General features: G+C 39.3%; 1 protein-coding gene across 4 annotated transcripts in view; it reads right to left on the bottom strand.

Moving 5' to 3' along the window:
* tjp2b (tight junction protein 2b (zona occludens 2)) overlaps positions 1-14659 on the bottom strand; it is a 41578-nt gene that overhangs the window by 12930 nt on the left and 13989 nt on the right. For 3 of the 4 annotated variants that reach the window (XM_079467322.1, XM_079467320.1, XM_079467323.1), the window contains exons 2-10: positions 11694-11747; positions 9519-9643; positions 8133-8235; positions 7261-7834; positions 7003-7106; positions 6525-6678; positions 1620-1731; positions 1267-1385; positions 722-785 (exon numbers count right to left, since the gene is read on the bottom strand). In XM_079467322.1, coding sequence (XP_079323448.1) covers positions 722-785; positions 1267-1385; positions 1620-1731; positions 6525-6678; positions 7003-7106; positions 7261-7834; positions 8133-8235; positions 9519-9643; positions 11694-11747 — 1409 coding nt within the window. The remainder of the gene's footprint in view (positions 1-721; positions 786-1266; positions 1386-1619; positions 1732-6524; positions 6679-7002; positions 7107-7260; positions 7835-8132; positions 8236-9518; positions 9644-11693; positions 11748-14659) is intronic. The other variant, XM_079467321.1, reaches the window with a different exon arrangement.

Consider the following 14659-nt stretch of genomic DNA (forward strand, 5'->3'; position numbering starts at 1 on the left):
GGTATTTATCTATCTGCTCCGTAATAAGAGATGGTTTTCCCTGGCGACATCACTTCAGAAAGGCATTATAAAGCGTCTGGCAGGAATACACTTTAACACACATGCCTCTTACTAAAACCACAACGAAGAAGATCCTGATGGCTGAAGATCGATAGGGCAGATGAAACAATATTAACTTTTCAAGAGTACTGAAATAGTACAATTGACCATTTGACACACCATACTATCACCCTACTTCACAGCCATGATATTTTATTTCATGATTCAAGTCAACTGTATGAGTAAACTGTCATGATGAGTAAATGATGAACAGTTTACACAGAAACAAAAATGTTGCCATTATTTACTCACCTTCATAGTTTTATTCAGACTGACTTACGTTCTACATATTAATTTACTCATTTCACATTTATACATATCGTTTTTATTGTGCTTTTAGGACCGTCTGTAAAATAACGACAGCATAGGGATCAATATAAGAGTGAAGAAACTGAATTTTTATTCTTAGGTAAAGCGTTTCTAAAAGAGCAGATGGAGACGGAGGAACAGGTGCACGGATGCTTTGAAGCGGTTATGAAAGGCAGTGTGTGTGAGGCGACTGAATTGCAGATCTGTAGCTCTTAAACATTCCTCAGGTTCAGTTAGTGAACATGATCTTAGTGAATAAGATGATGACGTGTGAAGAGATTAAACCCGGAGGTTCTTCACAGAAGTCACTGACCCGTATATGGCCTCGTCCTCCGGGCTGGGTCTCAGCAGGATTTTGGGGGTCGTCTTTATTGCTGCTGTAACATTGACAAAGAAAGAATTTAGCTTTAGCATCATCTTGACAACTGTCCAAAAAGAACTGTTTGCAACAGCTGAAAGTGTCTAAATTAAATGTAGTTTTGCCATCGTCTGTATAATGTAATTATACATAATTATAACAACATGTAATATTTTTATCTTACAATATAATGCCAATATATCATATAATAATTATTCAATAATCATTTTTTTTCTGACAGTGATAATTCTATCTGGCTGTTTGTATAAGGAAAAAAGTTTTGAATAAAGTTAGCAGCCAAATATTTTTATCATTTTATTACGTGTAATGGTGCTTGGTGAGTGTTCATTTTGGACCCTGCAAACAGAGCAGCAGTATACTCAATGCTATGTTTGATCTCACGTCACGTATAAACAATAAATGACATCAAACCATTACGCCTTTACAAACCAAAAAGTGCAGGTTTTTGTTCTGATATTAAACTAGAATAATTTTCTCACGTAGTGGCTCGGCCTCACGCGGCTCCTCTTTCTCCTCATGAGGTGGAGGTGGATCTTCTGGAATTTTGTAGGGCGATGACGTCACAGGCACCTTGACCGATCGGCTTTGAGGCTCCTCCCTGAAAATACAAAACAATAAAATTGAAGACGAAATGAATAATCTTGACATCTTAATCTTCTGTACATTCCATCTTTTACCACCATTTATATATATTTTTTTAAATATATTCGTATGCCCTTCTGTGGATATTGTTTGTTTTTAATATGTGTACTGTATGTGTTGCTAATAAGTAAGTAATCATGATTCATGAACATAGATGATCAAACTGAAGGTCACAGGACTGGATGTTTACCTGGCGTTCTCTCGTGCCACGTCATTAGACGAGTGTGATGAGAGGTCAGATTGCCTTGACCTTTGGTCATCTTGAGGCGAGTAGGAATGATACGACTCCATTTCAGAAATATCTGCGGGACAACAAACAAGCATAATGAGAAGCCATCGATTATCCTTATATTTTCTAAACAGGAAAGAGATGAGGCCCAGTTGAGACAGAATTAAGCGGACCCACAACCACAGAATACCGACCACCATGTTACTGTCGATTTGGTGTTAATTTGTCAAAATCTGCCCCGTTATAACATCTCTTGCTTAGATACCCTGCAATTTTGACCACAGGATGTGTCAGGGAGGTTAAGCAAAGGTAGAACCCAAATAATCGTGCTCATCGACACAACAAGATTCAAATAGACTATAATAAAGCTGCTGTGAAGCGACCAATAGCGGTGTTATAGAGAGGCAGAAGGTGCGTCGGACAGGTGAGATTAATCTTAAAGACAGAACACCCTGAGGAAGCCAGAGAAAGACAGACAGGAAGTGACATCTACAGCAAACTGGCTTGGAGAGCAGAGCTGTGTGCAAAAGCAGAAAGTCCCCGCATACATAAAGCGACATGGAAGTTAAAGGGACAGCTTGCCAAAAAGTTATTATTTACTTTAAATTCACCCTCATGTTTCTCAAATCCTGCATGATGTTATTTTACCTATGGAGCCTTAAAGGTATAGTTCACCCAAAAATAAAAAAAGCATTCTTTATTCACCCTCACTCAAAACTTGTATATGACTCTTTCTTGTGTGGAAAGACAAAAGAAGATATTTAGAAAAATGTTTCAGTGGTTTTGTGTCCACATAATGGACGTCAATGGGTTTCAATGTTTTTTGATCACCAAAATTCTTGAAAATATCTTCATAAAGGTTTGTAATGACATGAGGGTGAGTACATAATGAAATAGTTTTCATTTTAGGGTAAACTATTTCTTTAAGATATTGTAAAGAATTGTTTCGATACAATGCCACTACGGCTGGTAAACTCACTGTATAGATTCTTCAAAACATCAGTGTTTCAAACATCACATTCATACAGATGTGGAGTGACATGGGTAAAAGTAAAAACGGACATTTTCTTAAACAAATAGAGTGAACTGTTCCTTTAAGTTCTCATTCTAAAGCTCTACTTTGTCCAGGAAAGTAATGAGTCATATAAAGATCGGGTAACATGCCATTTCATGCATTCTGACTTCTTTACACTGTTAAACGTGCTAGCTTCTCATGCTCAAACTTGTTTCGGAAAGTTTCTTGTAAGTCTGGCCTATTTCTTTTATTGGGCAATTCTCCCAGAAAAGCACGGCCACTGCAAGGCGAAAGAAATTGCCTGCACACGCACACACCGTTTGGCGATAGGAAGCCCGCTTATTAAGATTGGCTGCGCTGCATCAAGATTCAGCTCGTTACTCTTGCGATAGTGAGAGATGTTGAGGTGTGTTTGTTTGTTCACAGCCTTTCAGTGATGGATGATACATAAACAGTGGATATAGAATTGAAGATAATTTGATACTGATAAATGGCGCGGTCCCAGCTCTTAAAGATGCCGGACATGAACTGCACGAGGCAAGTCAAACTAAGTCATATGTCTGTGTTTTGTTGCCAATCAGCGTGTACATGCATAATTGAATAAAACACAAAGGGAATGCGATTAATTATTTTTTGTGCTAGTGCAGTAGTTCCGCCACCCCCCCCCCGGGTTAGGTGTGTTTTGATGCTGGTTCGACCAGCTTAAACCAGCATCAAAACATGCCAAACCAGCAAATCCCGTTTATTTTCAAAAGGGGCGCTTGCCTGCCTCCGGAAATATTCGTACTGTATCTCTCTTTTATAAATTTGATCGAACTAAATGCTCTTAGAAGATACGACATATTAGCAATACTACTATGTTACAATACTACTACATACATAGCAATACTACTATGTACTCAAGATTCATATGAGAAACCGTGTATGTTACCCGATCTTTCATAATGAGTAAAACCAACAAAATGCAGCAGATCACAGAGCAGAAAAATGAGGTGTCGCCCTGAAAGAGAAAGCGAGACGGGAAGTCGACTGGGGGAAGAAGGAAAAAAGTTACTGTGTGTTCTGCTGGTGAATGTATGCGCACATCCAGTGAAACAACAGAGCTCCTCTGCTCTTCCGAGCGCTGCCGGTGGGCGGTACAGCGTGAATGTTCTCCAAATCTAAAACACACTCCATCCATAAATATTCTCTGCTGTCCAGCTGCTTCAGAGCAAGCGGGGTGAACATGTGCTGCATGGAGCTAACACAGGTGACTCAGACAAAATCGCTGACAAAGATTCTATATGATACATAAAATTAGCAATTTCTTGACCTTGGTTTTCATGTATGAAATTGTTGTTCGATGCATTAACTTTGTTTGCACACAGATGTTTGTCAATTTACATCAAAGGAGCAGTGTGGAGATTCTAGAGGCATCTAGCGGTGAGGTGAATTGCAAATAACTGCTCACGGTGGCTGACACAGAACAAAAATTTAGTGACGTTTTCATTTCTTTGCCGATTGAGATAATGTATTAACGAAACGTGCTTTGTAGAAACAACATGGTGACTTCCATGTAAGATTTTCAAATGCACTGATTCTTGAATGTAAAGCATGACTATTTTTTTTAATATTTGATACTTTTGAATCAGATCGTAAATGGAGTTGGATCTACTTTTTATCTTTTGTTACTTAAGACTACTTAGGATTCACACCGCCATATTCGGTGGGATGGAAATTGCATTTGAATGCAATCAATCTGATCTTAATTTTTTTCTGAATGGGTCATCGGTCGTGTTATTAATGGAAGCTGATGCTTCACGTAAACATAGCTACAGATGAATAACAGGGGAGAGATGGGAGTGGGTGTTTTTTTCCAGACTGAGGCGTGTTTGCATCTGTTGGGTGGGGATAAAATTACAGTCTTACAGTGTCTTAGGAGGAGTAGGCTAAACCACAGAGACGAGACAGCTGCATGTTTCAATCCCTGACAACAACCCAAAACAGCAAAGCCACGACCTCAGCTTTAGTTCAAACCACACTCATCCATTCAGCATGTAACACACACACACACGCTCCTAGAGGAACATCGTATTGCTGAGAGGTTCCTCTTTCATGGAGTTCTCAGTTGTATGTTCTTTTAAGTATCAACTTAGTCTTGGTTTATGACATGGTTGAGATCTCTTCTGAAATTAATTTGTGAGATTTCTGGAAGAATAAAATCCCAGGAGAAATTTATGCGAGCAGGAGAACAAAACCTTTAATTTGTTCTCTGTTTAATCTCATTGACGTCTAGGAGAAATAATTAAGATGTTACAGAGATCTCATCCATGTTGTTCATTCTTACTACACCTGTAAAACAATACACATTAATAAGAGAAATACTACTACAATCATATCATATCACATACAACAAAGTCCCACCCTACACGAATTTCTCTCTTATATTCAATCTCACACTGAAATACGTCATATTATGAAAGACAAATCGTTGTGAAAGAGGTTGTGTGTTGTCTTGAAGTTCAAATATCTGAATTTACTTGCATTCAAAACCATCCGTATCAGGAAAAACACACAGGATGCAGAACTGATAGATCACATTAAGTCTTTTGCTTCCTACATCAACCATAAACTTACAGCTTTTTGCATACAATGCAAAATGAAAATGAGGAACAAGCCGAAGGGCGGCCATCGCATCATGTAGTCAAAATGAAAAGTAGTGCACGCTAGTACGTGAGAGGCAATAAAGGGTTTTCTCCAGCACCCTGCATCTCCACCTGCATTAAATAACTCAAGGATGTTATGTCTGTATGAGCGATACGATACGCAGCTGTCCCGCCCTTACAACAGCTGAAGAGTATGAAATAGCATCCGTGAGATGTGTTATCCTACCCAAAACCGACAGCCACGGTTTTCTTCACCGGCTATCTTTAACATGATCAAATAAGTCACCACCACACAAACGTAACATTGAATAGTTATATTTATTGATTAAGAAGGGTATTAAAAAGAAGGTTAGCATAAAAATATAAGAGCACAATGTGGAAGTTGTACAGGTTTTGGAGGCACAATCACAATTACAGAATTAAGGCAACCAGACTTTATGTCGTGTCTCTGCGGTCCATCAGTTAAAAGTAAGACATATCTGTATTATCTGAAAAAAAGAACACAGAAATAGAATTTCTATTTTAAGCATGCAGTTCGCTTTTCTCTGCGCATCTTCCTGGTGTCAAAAACATTCAATGTGTTTGATAGCAATGCTGAGACACCTGGTATCAATATCTCACTTGTGACAACAAGGGCGTGTAAAAATGGGCATAAACTGTTTTTTTCATTTCCTTTTCCTTTCTTTTTTTAATCTGATAAATTTCAAAGTTCTGCTAAAAAGTCTAATTGTGTGTATCTGATAATACAAGCTTCTCATTTGCAAAAACGATGCGTTGCTGTTTAAAATACGTTCTACCTATAACGTTGTGGCTAGAACATGTTTTATAACTCGTGTCCAGCAGTATGACAAAGATTGACCTCTGCAGAAGACAAATTCATTAAATTAATGGCATACACAAAATTATGCCACTGAATAATAACCAGTTCTGACACCGAGAGCGACAAATCACTCTCCACCATCCTCTCATTTCCAGTCCATTAATAGCCACTTGCATAATTAAGAGTCATTTATTACAGTCCCTGCGCCTGGCGAATGTGTACATGATAAAACTAATCTGATTTATTTGTGCCAATTGGTGCTATCTGCTTTTCATTAAAGTGTGTTGTTGGAGAAAGACCCCGGAAGAGGGGAACATCATCGCTCAGGAACGGCTGCAACGGTGACTAATCTATGATCAAATAGTATATTAAAGCAAACAGCTTACCGTCGGGCTCCGAGTCGCTGTCCGCCAGGGCGGGAATTCGCACCAGGATCTGTTTGTGGTCCCGTTGAACCACCAGTTGCAGTTTGCCACGTGATTTTTCGATCAGCTTGCCGGCGTCACCCAGAGAGAGGTTCTCTGTGACCGTCCCGTTGATCTGAAGAAACATAAAACAAATACTTTGAGCATGTTCTAGAAGCTCAATAGGGAGAGCATTGGGTAAGCAACACAAAGCTTATGTGTTTGTCCTAAGGAAACAAACATAGTGCTTAAAAATGGTTTTCATGACTTTTAACGATGAGAAGTTCGGAGTCTGATCACAGGAAGTAGGAGGGAGGGGCTAAGTGACATCATCAGAAAATAAAGTAATTTCACAGATTTGAAAAAAACGTTTTTTGTTTATTAAGGTGTAAAAAGGCATAAATGTAAATTATGTAAATAAAGCATGTAAGTGTCTTATTGTGTAAATCCGACAAGGTACCTTGAGAATGATGTCACCTTCCTGAAGATTTCCATCTCTGGAAGCCAATCCAGTGCTGGTCATCTCTTTGATGAAGATCTGGCTGCCCAATCGGAGGCCGTACTCTACAACGAATCGGTATCAAGAATTGGTTTTGTGCTAGCAAGACTTATATGCAATGTTAATAAAATGACTCAAATCTGTATATTACGCTTATTTATGAATCTGGGAATGTATAAAGAACAATGTACAATAAACCATTCATGACTGCACAATCACCTTCATTGGGCCTGTTTTTCACCAGCATTACATTGATTGGCGGCTCTAGAGGCTCAAAGTTATGACGGTCTTTTCCTCTTTCTCTATCTCTGCTGGGTGACGGCGATTTATCCAGCCGGTCCCTGCTTTGACTCCTGAGCATCCTGTCATCCGATCGAGAGTCATACCTCTGTGTTTCGTAACTCCCGGCAGGGCTGGTCCCGCGGCCCCTGCTGTGCTGCCTCTGATAGCGAGGCTCCGGACTGGATCCGCGTTCCAGCGTCCGTCCCCGGCTGCCGTCCCTGCGGTAGCCGGCATCTGAGCTTGGCAATCTCTCCGTGCTCCTGCCTCTGCTCCGGGTGTCGTAGTCGCGTCCTCGGTAATCCGGTTCTAGGTAGTCTATCCGGCTCTTGTCGAGGCTGCGGTCGCGGGGGTAGCCCAGGCCGCCGTTTCCCCGGTGGTATTCGGAGTCGGGGTCGCTATGAACGCTATGGCTTTCCTCAGGGTAGTAGCTAGACATGTTGTAATCGCGGCTGTCAGCGCTCGGGGACGGGGGGCGCTTGAGGATGGACACCTTGCGAGGCCTTTTTATAGTCTAGGGGGTAAATTAATCAAATTATTCTTTATATAGTCATTCGATCTATTATATAGATACCAAATCTTTTAATTTAATATTAAGACCTAATCCAATGTTTAAAAATAAGGATTGTTATCCATTACAATTGTACTATACATTATTGTGGAATTTATAGTTTTTATCCATTTTATGTTTAATAAAGCAGCATGACTTTTAATGTCATAAAAATAAATATACATTTATTTTACAGTAGGTCAATGATCAGTTCCAGGCTTCAAACAAGGCTTCTCTTGCAGTTCAACTACACAATACTCACTATTTTGGCCACCTTCCCACATTTTCGAAGTTGCTGCACAGCAAATGAATGAGGCACATTGTCCATTGGGATGGAGTTGACCAATATAACACGGTCGTTCTCACTGTCCGCAAGCAAAACAAAAGAGAATCGAAACCATGAAACTACAACAATACAACACATTCAGTTTGACAGCATTTATGTTTGTGAATATTTACACCATTTCATTTACCACTTAAAGGTACAGTTCATAAAAAGGATTTCATACTCACTCCATTCCAAACCTGTATGAGTTTCTTTCTGCAGAACACAAAAGAAGATGTTTTGAAGAATGTTGGTAACCAAACAGCATTACCCCTATTGACTTTCATCGTACGGACACAAAACCACCGAAACATTTTGTCATGATCCGGTCCTTCTGGCCAAGAGATTTCTAGTTTTATGGATTGGGTGGTGACAGTACTGTGTCCTTGAGCTTATTATGTTGGTGGAAGCACATGGCCTTTGTTTTGTTTGCCTTGTGCCACGTGCTCTCCTGTGGCGTGTCTTATCCTCGCCCCCTTGTTTCCCTGTCTAGCTTCCCGCCAGTGTTTCCCCTTGGTTATTATCCTTTTTTAAATCCCCATTTAATGCCTCTGTTTTCAGTCCTGTTCTTGTTCGTTTTGGTTATTTGCCCTAGTCTGGCTGTCCTGCTCCTGCCTTGCCCTTGTTATTTCAAGATTCCAAGTTTATCCAAGTTTTGTTTTCATTTTGCCCCCTCGTGAGAAGACTCTGTTTTGAGTTTGAACTGTTAATTTAGTTTTAGCCTTGTTTCGTGTGTTTGCGTCATCGTGTGTTTTTTGTTTTTCATTAAAAGTTTTTGAGCTCATCTGCTGTCTGCGACAGGGTCCTGTCCGTGTGATTCATGACACATTTCTCAAAGTATCTTCTTTTGTGTTCCACAGAAAAAAAAAATCATATACCGGTTTTGAACAAGATAAGGGCTTTCCAGCTTTCCTGTAGCTCATTGGTAAGAGCGTGGCGCTAACAACGCCGAGGTCGTTAGTTCCAACCCGGGGGATTGCACATACTTAGCAAATAATGCTATGCAAGTCCCTTTGGATAAAAGCATCTGCCAAATGCGTAAATGTGGTGAATAAATTATGACTTTTGGGAAAACTATCCCTTAAAATAATGCATGATAGCAAAGTTTGCTTTAAAGCAAAGAAAGTTTTAAATTCGTATTCTTATAAAAACAACAAAATGAATGAACATTATTTTATAAGTCATTTTCTAAGGATCTATTTCTATGTCAAGTGGAAATACACATAAACAACTTAATACTTGCTACCGTGGCTATACTGGGGTAAAATAATTGTGTACTTATACTCTAAACACGTAGGCAATAACAGGGTGAGTGAAGCGTACAAGAGCAGTCCATCGGCCGGTCCTCCTGGCAGCACATCTGACACAATGATGGACGCTTCTCCGCTTTCCACATTCGGATTGTCCCGGCCCCCGGACACAGCGATTCCAAAGCCCATCTTAGTGTCCTGGGAGAAGCGTGTCAGAGAGAAAGAAATTGCTCTGAGTAAAAAAGCCCCACTTATGCATTTCCTCATGTATAACTAAGTCATATATCACAGCCAGTGTGAGAGCCGGCCTGCCCTGGGGCGCTGGAGGACTTGTGCGTGATATTGCTTCATAAGGAAGCGAAAACGGATGACGCCATTATGCAATCGGGCCTGACGCATCTCTGTTATAATACTCGAACGTTGACTGCATGCCACCACGGTACATCCGTGCTAATGGAGACACGTTCCACCTCATTTCCTGGCCAAATAACAACCTGCTGCACCTGCCTCTGAGGAACGCTGAATAAATACAGTCTAATGACCGCCTATTGCTGGCTTGATGTGATCAGCCTCACATATTTTTAGAAGCAATTACAGGCGGATATAAAACCTGACAGGGTGTGAGGTTACTGTGACTCGCCAGCTCTGCTTTGCCCTGAAAGATAATGATCCGATCTAGAAACACTTTATCAGACCAAAATCCAAACCACAGCCCTGATAAAAGACGCTGTAAAATGGGTTACTTCAGACCATGGGGTAGACATAAAATATTGATTCTCAAATAAATAAAATGTCTATTATAAAACTTAGATTTCAAGTATCCTCCCTGTCTTCCTCTTACACAGAAAAGACGAGATCATCCTTATCTGACATGCCGAAGCGATGTGATGTTTCCTGGACATCTCTGACAGAGAGATGTGGAGATAGTGGCAGTGTGTGTTTGAATAGCGCATCTAAACGTTGCTCTCGCTCCCCTGTGATCTGGCACACAGGAGATAAAAGATGCACATCCTGTTGTGCTTGATTTTGGAAGGATGGTGGAAGTATCAGAGGGAAAGGTAAGTATGAAACATGAGCAACCGAAGGTCAACTGTGTCTGAAGCGCCAGCACAAAAAAAGCATTAATGAAGTCGTATATGAAACAATGACCATGTTTAGAGCTACTGTAGAAAACACGGCGAATTCCATGCAAGGGGACCCGTGGTGTATGTGGATACATTTAGCTCATTCTAAGGTAAAAAATATATATAGCTTCATTGTACAAGGTCTTTACACCTCTGAAGACATAGTTATGTAAATGATATTGCATTTCTGTCAAAAAATACACATTGGACATTTTATTAAGATTTAAAGTTTACATGTTTCATAACTGTTGGATTTTTCCTATATAGATAATAATCAGCACAATTTAAATAAACTGGGGCATGCAAATTAATTTCCTGCTATTCTCTTGTGTAAACACTAGAGATGCTGACAACTGCCAAATATGCAAGTTTTGGTCATTTTAACAAACACAAAAAAAAAGACAGCACAGTAACACAGATGAGACAAAAAGGTATATTTTCCATTTTAAATCCACTGTCATGTGTCAAATATTACATTATATATTTATATTAAATGCAAGGGGGATTATGACAAATGAGTTAAGAGGCTAGGTTGGGTTGGATGTTGTACGAGGGTAGGGTTGGGAATCAAAAATCAATTCCGATTCTGGCATCGGGATCGAAAGGTTGAGAGTCGGATACTTGATATAAAATGTATATATATATATATATATATATATATATATATTTACGAATAGTTTGGTTCAAAAATATTTTTTTTCAAAAATCATGTTGTATTCCAATTAACATCAATCAAACTGCAGTTACTTTGTTTTAATTTGAGCCATAATAACTAAAAATAAATACAGCTAACTAACACAATAAAACACAAACATGAAAACATAATGTTCCAATATGAGATAACTCTGTTTTTTAAATTGTTCAAAAATCATGTTTTTATTATGTTATCATGTTTGAGTTGTGGCTTAAATCAAAACAAACCAACTGCATTGGTGTTGATATCTCGAAATTTTACTTTTAGTAAACCGTGTTTACTTTTTTACAACTTTGGAGAGATAAGAATTTCAATAAGAATTAGAATCAATAATCAGAATAGAAATTGATAAACGATACCCAACCCTAAACAAGGGTGAGAGTTATTTAGGATGCAGGGTAAGAAGGCGATATACTAAAGAGCTTCATACCCGCTGTAAAGTCACAGTGTACTGCTCCCAAACCGTGTCCTCCATTCCTGAGCCCTGCATAAAGAGAAACAAACAATCATTAATCATCTGTCAGGAGTCACTGATATCAGGAGGTTGTGGGTTTGTGTCTGCAACAAAAAGTGGACAGTATACAAACTCTTCAGATTGTGTCTAACTTGAGTGTCCTGCTACTAGACACACACACACACACACACACCATAATAAAAGAATATTCTGGGTCAGATGCAACTTAAGATGCGTCAACATCCCTGTTTAATGTATCTTGGGAACACTGAACACATTTTTGTAAATGCTTTTACAAAAACAAGACCTTCCTTTCTGCATCTAAACATTTAGCATTTGACATCATGCCAAACATTCCACCTGTAAACAGCTTGTGAATATTAAATAACCCAGTATACTCCTTTAAATTAAATGATGAAAATGAACATTACATTACTAACAATCAATGAGGTCACCCCCACCCCGAGCCACATGGTATCTTCCAGCAATCCCTGTGAACGCCCAGTAAACCCCAACTTGCTCAGCCCTCCGCTTATTCATAATGATGCTCGGCCGGCCATACACAACAGAAGAGTGTGTTTTATAGAATACGCCCATTTTCATGTCCCACATGAAGTTCAGGGAATCATTTTTCTATGTAGTGATCGCAAGAGATGATACAAATATGACCGTGTTCAGAACAAAATCTTGCTATCTTTAACCACCTTGAAGTGCTATGCACACATAAACCAGCCAGACAAACCCACACACCGCTCAAGGGTGTGTTGGTTCCAAAAAACACAGATGCACACATCAATATAGATGATTAACTGGAACGCATGAAAGCAGTTATAGTACAACCCAACCTCGACTGAACTACAAGGACACAAGGTTAACCCGACACAACTTAGACGACGGGTTAGATTCACCTCCTTTAAAAATGGCCTTTTCTTTTTTAATTGTCGTTAAATAAGATATAACTAGATAATACAAAATCACTTATGATGATGAAATACCTCTCACTTTTCAACAACCTTGTTTTTTTAAAGATGGCCAGTGACGGTCAATAAAGAAATGGTCTTTTGATGAGCAACACAAATACAAACATCTGTCTATTCACATTAAGACCAGGTTTCATTCTCGTATCTTCCTTTAAAGTTGTTTCTTACAACACACTCACACACTTTCTCATCTCTACCTTCGCTGTCCCTCTTATTGGAGCATCCTGCCTGCAGATATCTGCCGTCGGTCTACTACAGGAGTGTGATTACCGTGGACATGTGCATTGGTTTGGCTGCTCATATAGTGTGCTATTCGGCAAACAAAACCGATCCACAGAGATAAACTAAATAAAGGGTCTGATGCTGATCGGTAAAGACATATCTCTGCATGTCCTCCTGCGCTGGTCTGTTTCTGGGGGTGGGTAGTGGAGATATTGTTCATAGGACAGTGCAGAGAACAAGAGAGCGAGAGAGAGATAAAGATGCTGCATCATTTGAAGGCGATGCAGAATTTCTACTGCCTCTGCAAATCACTTCCTTGTTCTGAAAAGCTATGGGAACTTTTCATAGCTAATGACAAACTGCACAGCGGTTAAATATTACATATCAAATATAGTGTCAAGACTCACAGGATTGTCCCCCGAGGGGATTATCAAATGATCAAATAATTACTCACCAAAAATTTTGCCAAGATATCTATTTCTCTATCTTTTCCTATTCAGTGAAATCCTCACAACAAGGTCAAGATTTTCCTCACTTGCTCATCTCAGAATGGGACCTTGTAAGGAGCTTTGCAGGTCTTAGTAAGCTGAAAGGTGTCTGCAATGTGATTTCCCCATCAACAGGCCTGTCAGCGTGAAGCCGTCTACAGCACACAGTCCCTGGAGAGAAGGCCTGCTGGGAGATCACGTAAACCTGACCTGCAGATTGCGGGCCGTCATGTTAAAGCGCCTCAACAGCCTGCATACAAAACCCTTATTCAACAGGTCAGACATGTGACAAGGGACACACATGCTAAAGCCACGTATACTGTAGCTACTGCTAGAACAGCAAACCAGCCATTCTAATAAACATCTGAGTATAAATGTACGATAAAAAGGGAATGACATTTGATGTTGTTCCATACTGACTATAAACCGCATTATAACAATTAACATCAATAAAAAGTAATATATAACTCTTATGCTGAAGAGTTGCTTTTAAAACACAGTGTTTTTACATGCACAGTCGATTATGCTTAATAAGCTGATAACACGAAAGTTCATGTAAACGTGTAAAACGGATCCCTTGTCAGGAAAAGGTCATAAACGGCGTAAGCAAAATCCATTCAGCGCATTAATCCGATTTAGCGTCGCACGTAAACACCTTTACCGGTTATCTTAATGTGCGCATGTCTTATGGCATAATAGTAAAAGTCTCAAACAGAAGTAACATTAAAAGAATGCACAAATGTCCGCTCTAAAATCATGCAGTTGATCTAGAAACCGATTTCCTGTGGCATTTTTAATTATGAGACGGACTATTGATGGTGACGTCACTGCATGCGAGAAACATGGCATAGTTTTCTGCATAGCCGGTTTATTGATATGCATGTAAACACGTGAAAATAGCTATTTTTGTACGCAGATTTTGATAGATATTTGTTTATTTTGTGCATGTAAACGCACTCATTGATGTCTATTGTAAACCTAACTAATATCACAATGCTTAAAAATACAAAAAAGCAACATGAAAATTCACATTACACACAGTACACAATGATGCCTAATGTTACATTAGCTCATACATCTTTATTATAAAATGTATATATAAAATCTCGGTGCAACAAAAAGAGCGTTTCCAAAGAGGAATAATTTTCGGTTCCTCCTAGAACCATTCAATAAAGGCTCCTCAAAAACCTGTTTTACCTTTCTTAAGTCTAAATAACCTTTTTCCACCACAAAGAGCCTTTTGTGCACAAGA

The sequence above is a fragment of the Barbatula barbatula genome (assembly GCF_947034865.1).
Source record: "Barbatula barbatula genome assembly, chromosome: 11".
NCBI classification, from domain to species: Eukaryota; Metazoa; Chordata; class Actinopteri; order Cypriniformes; family Nemacheilidae; genus Barbatula; species Barbatula barbatula.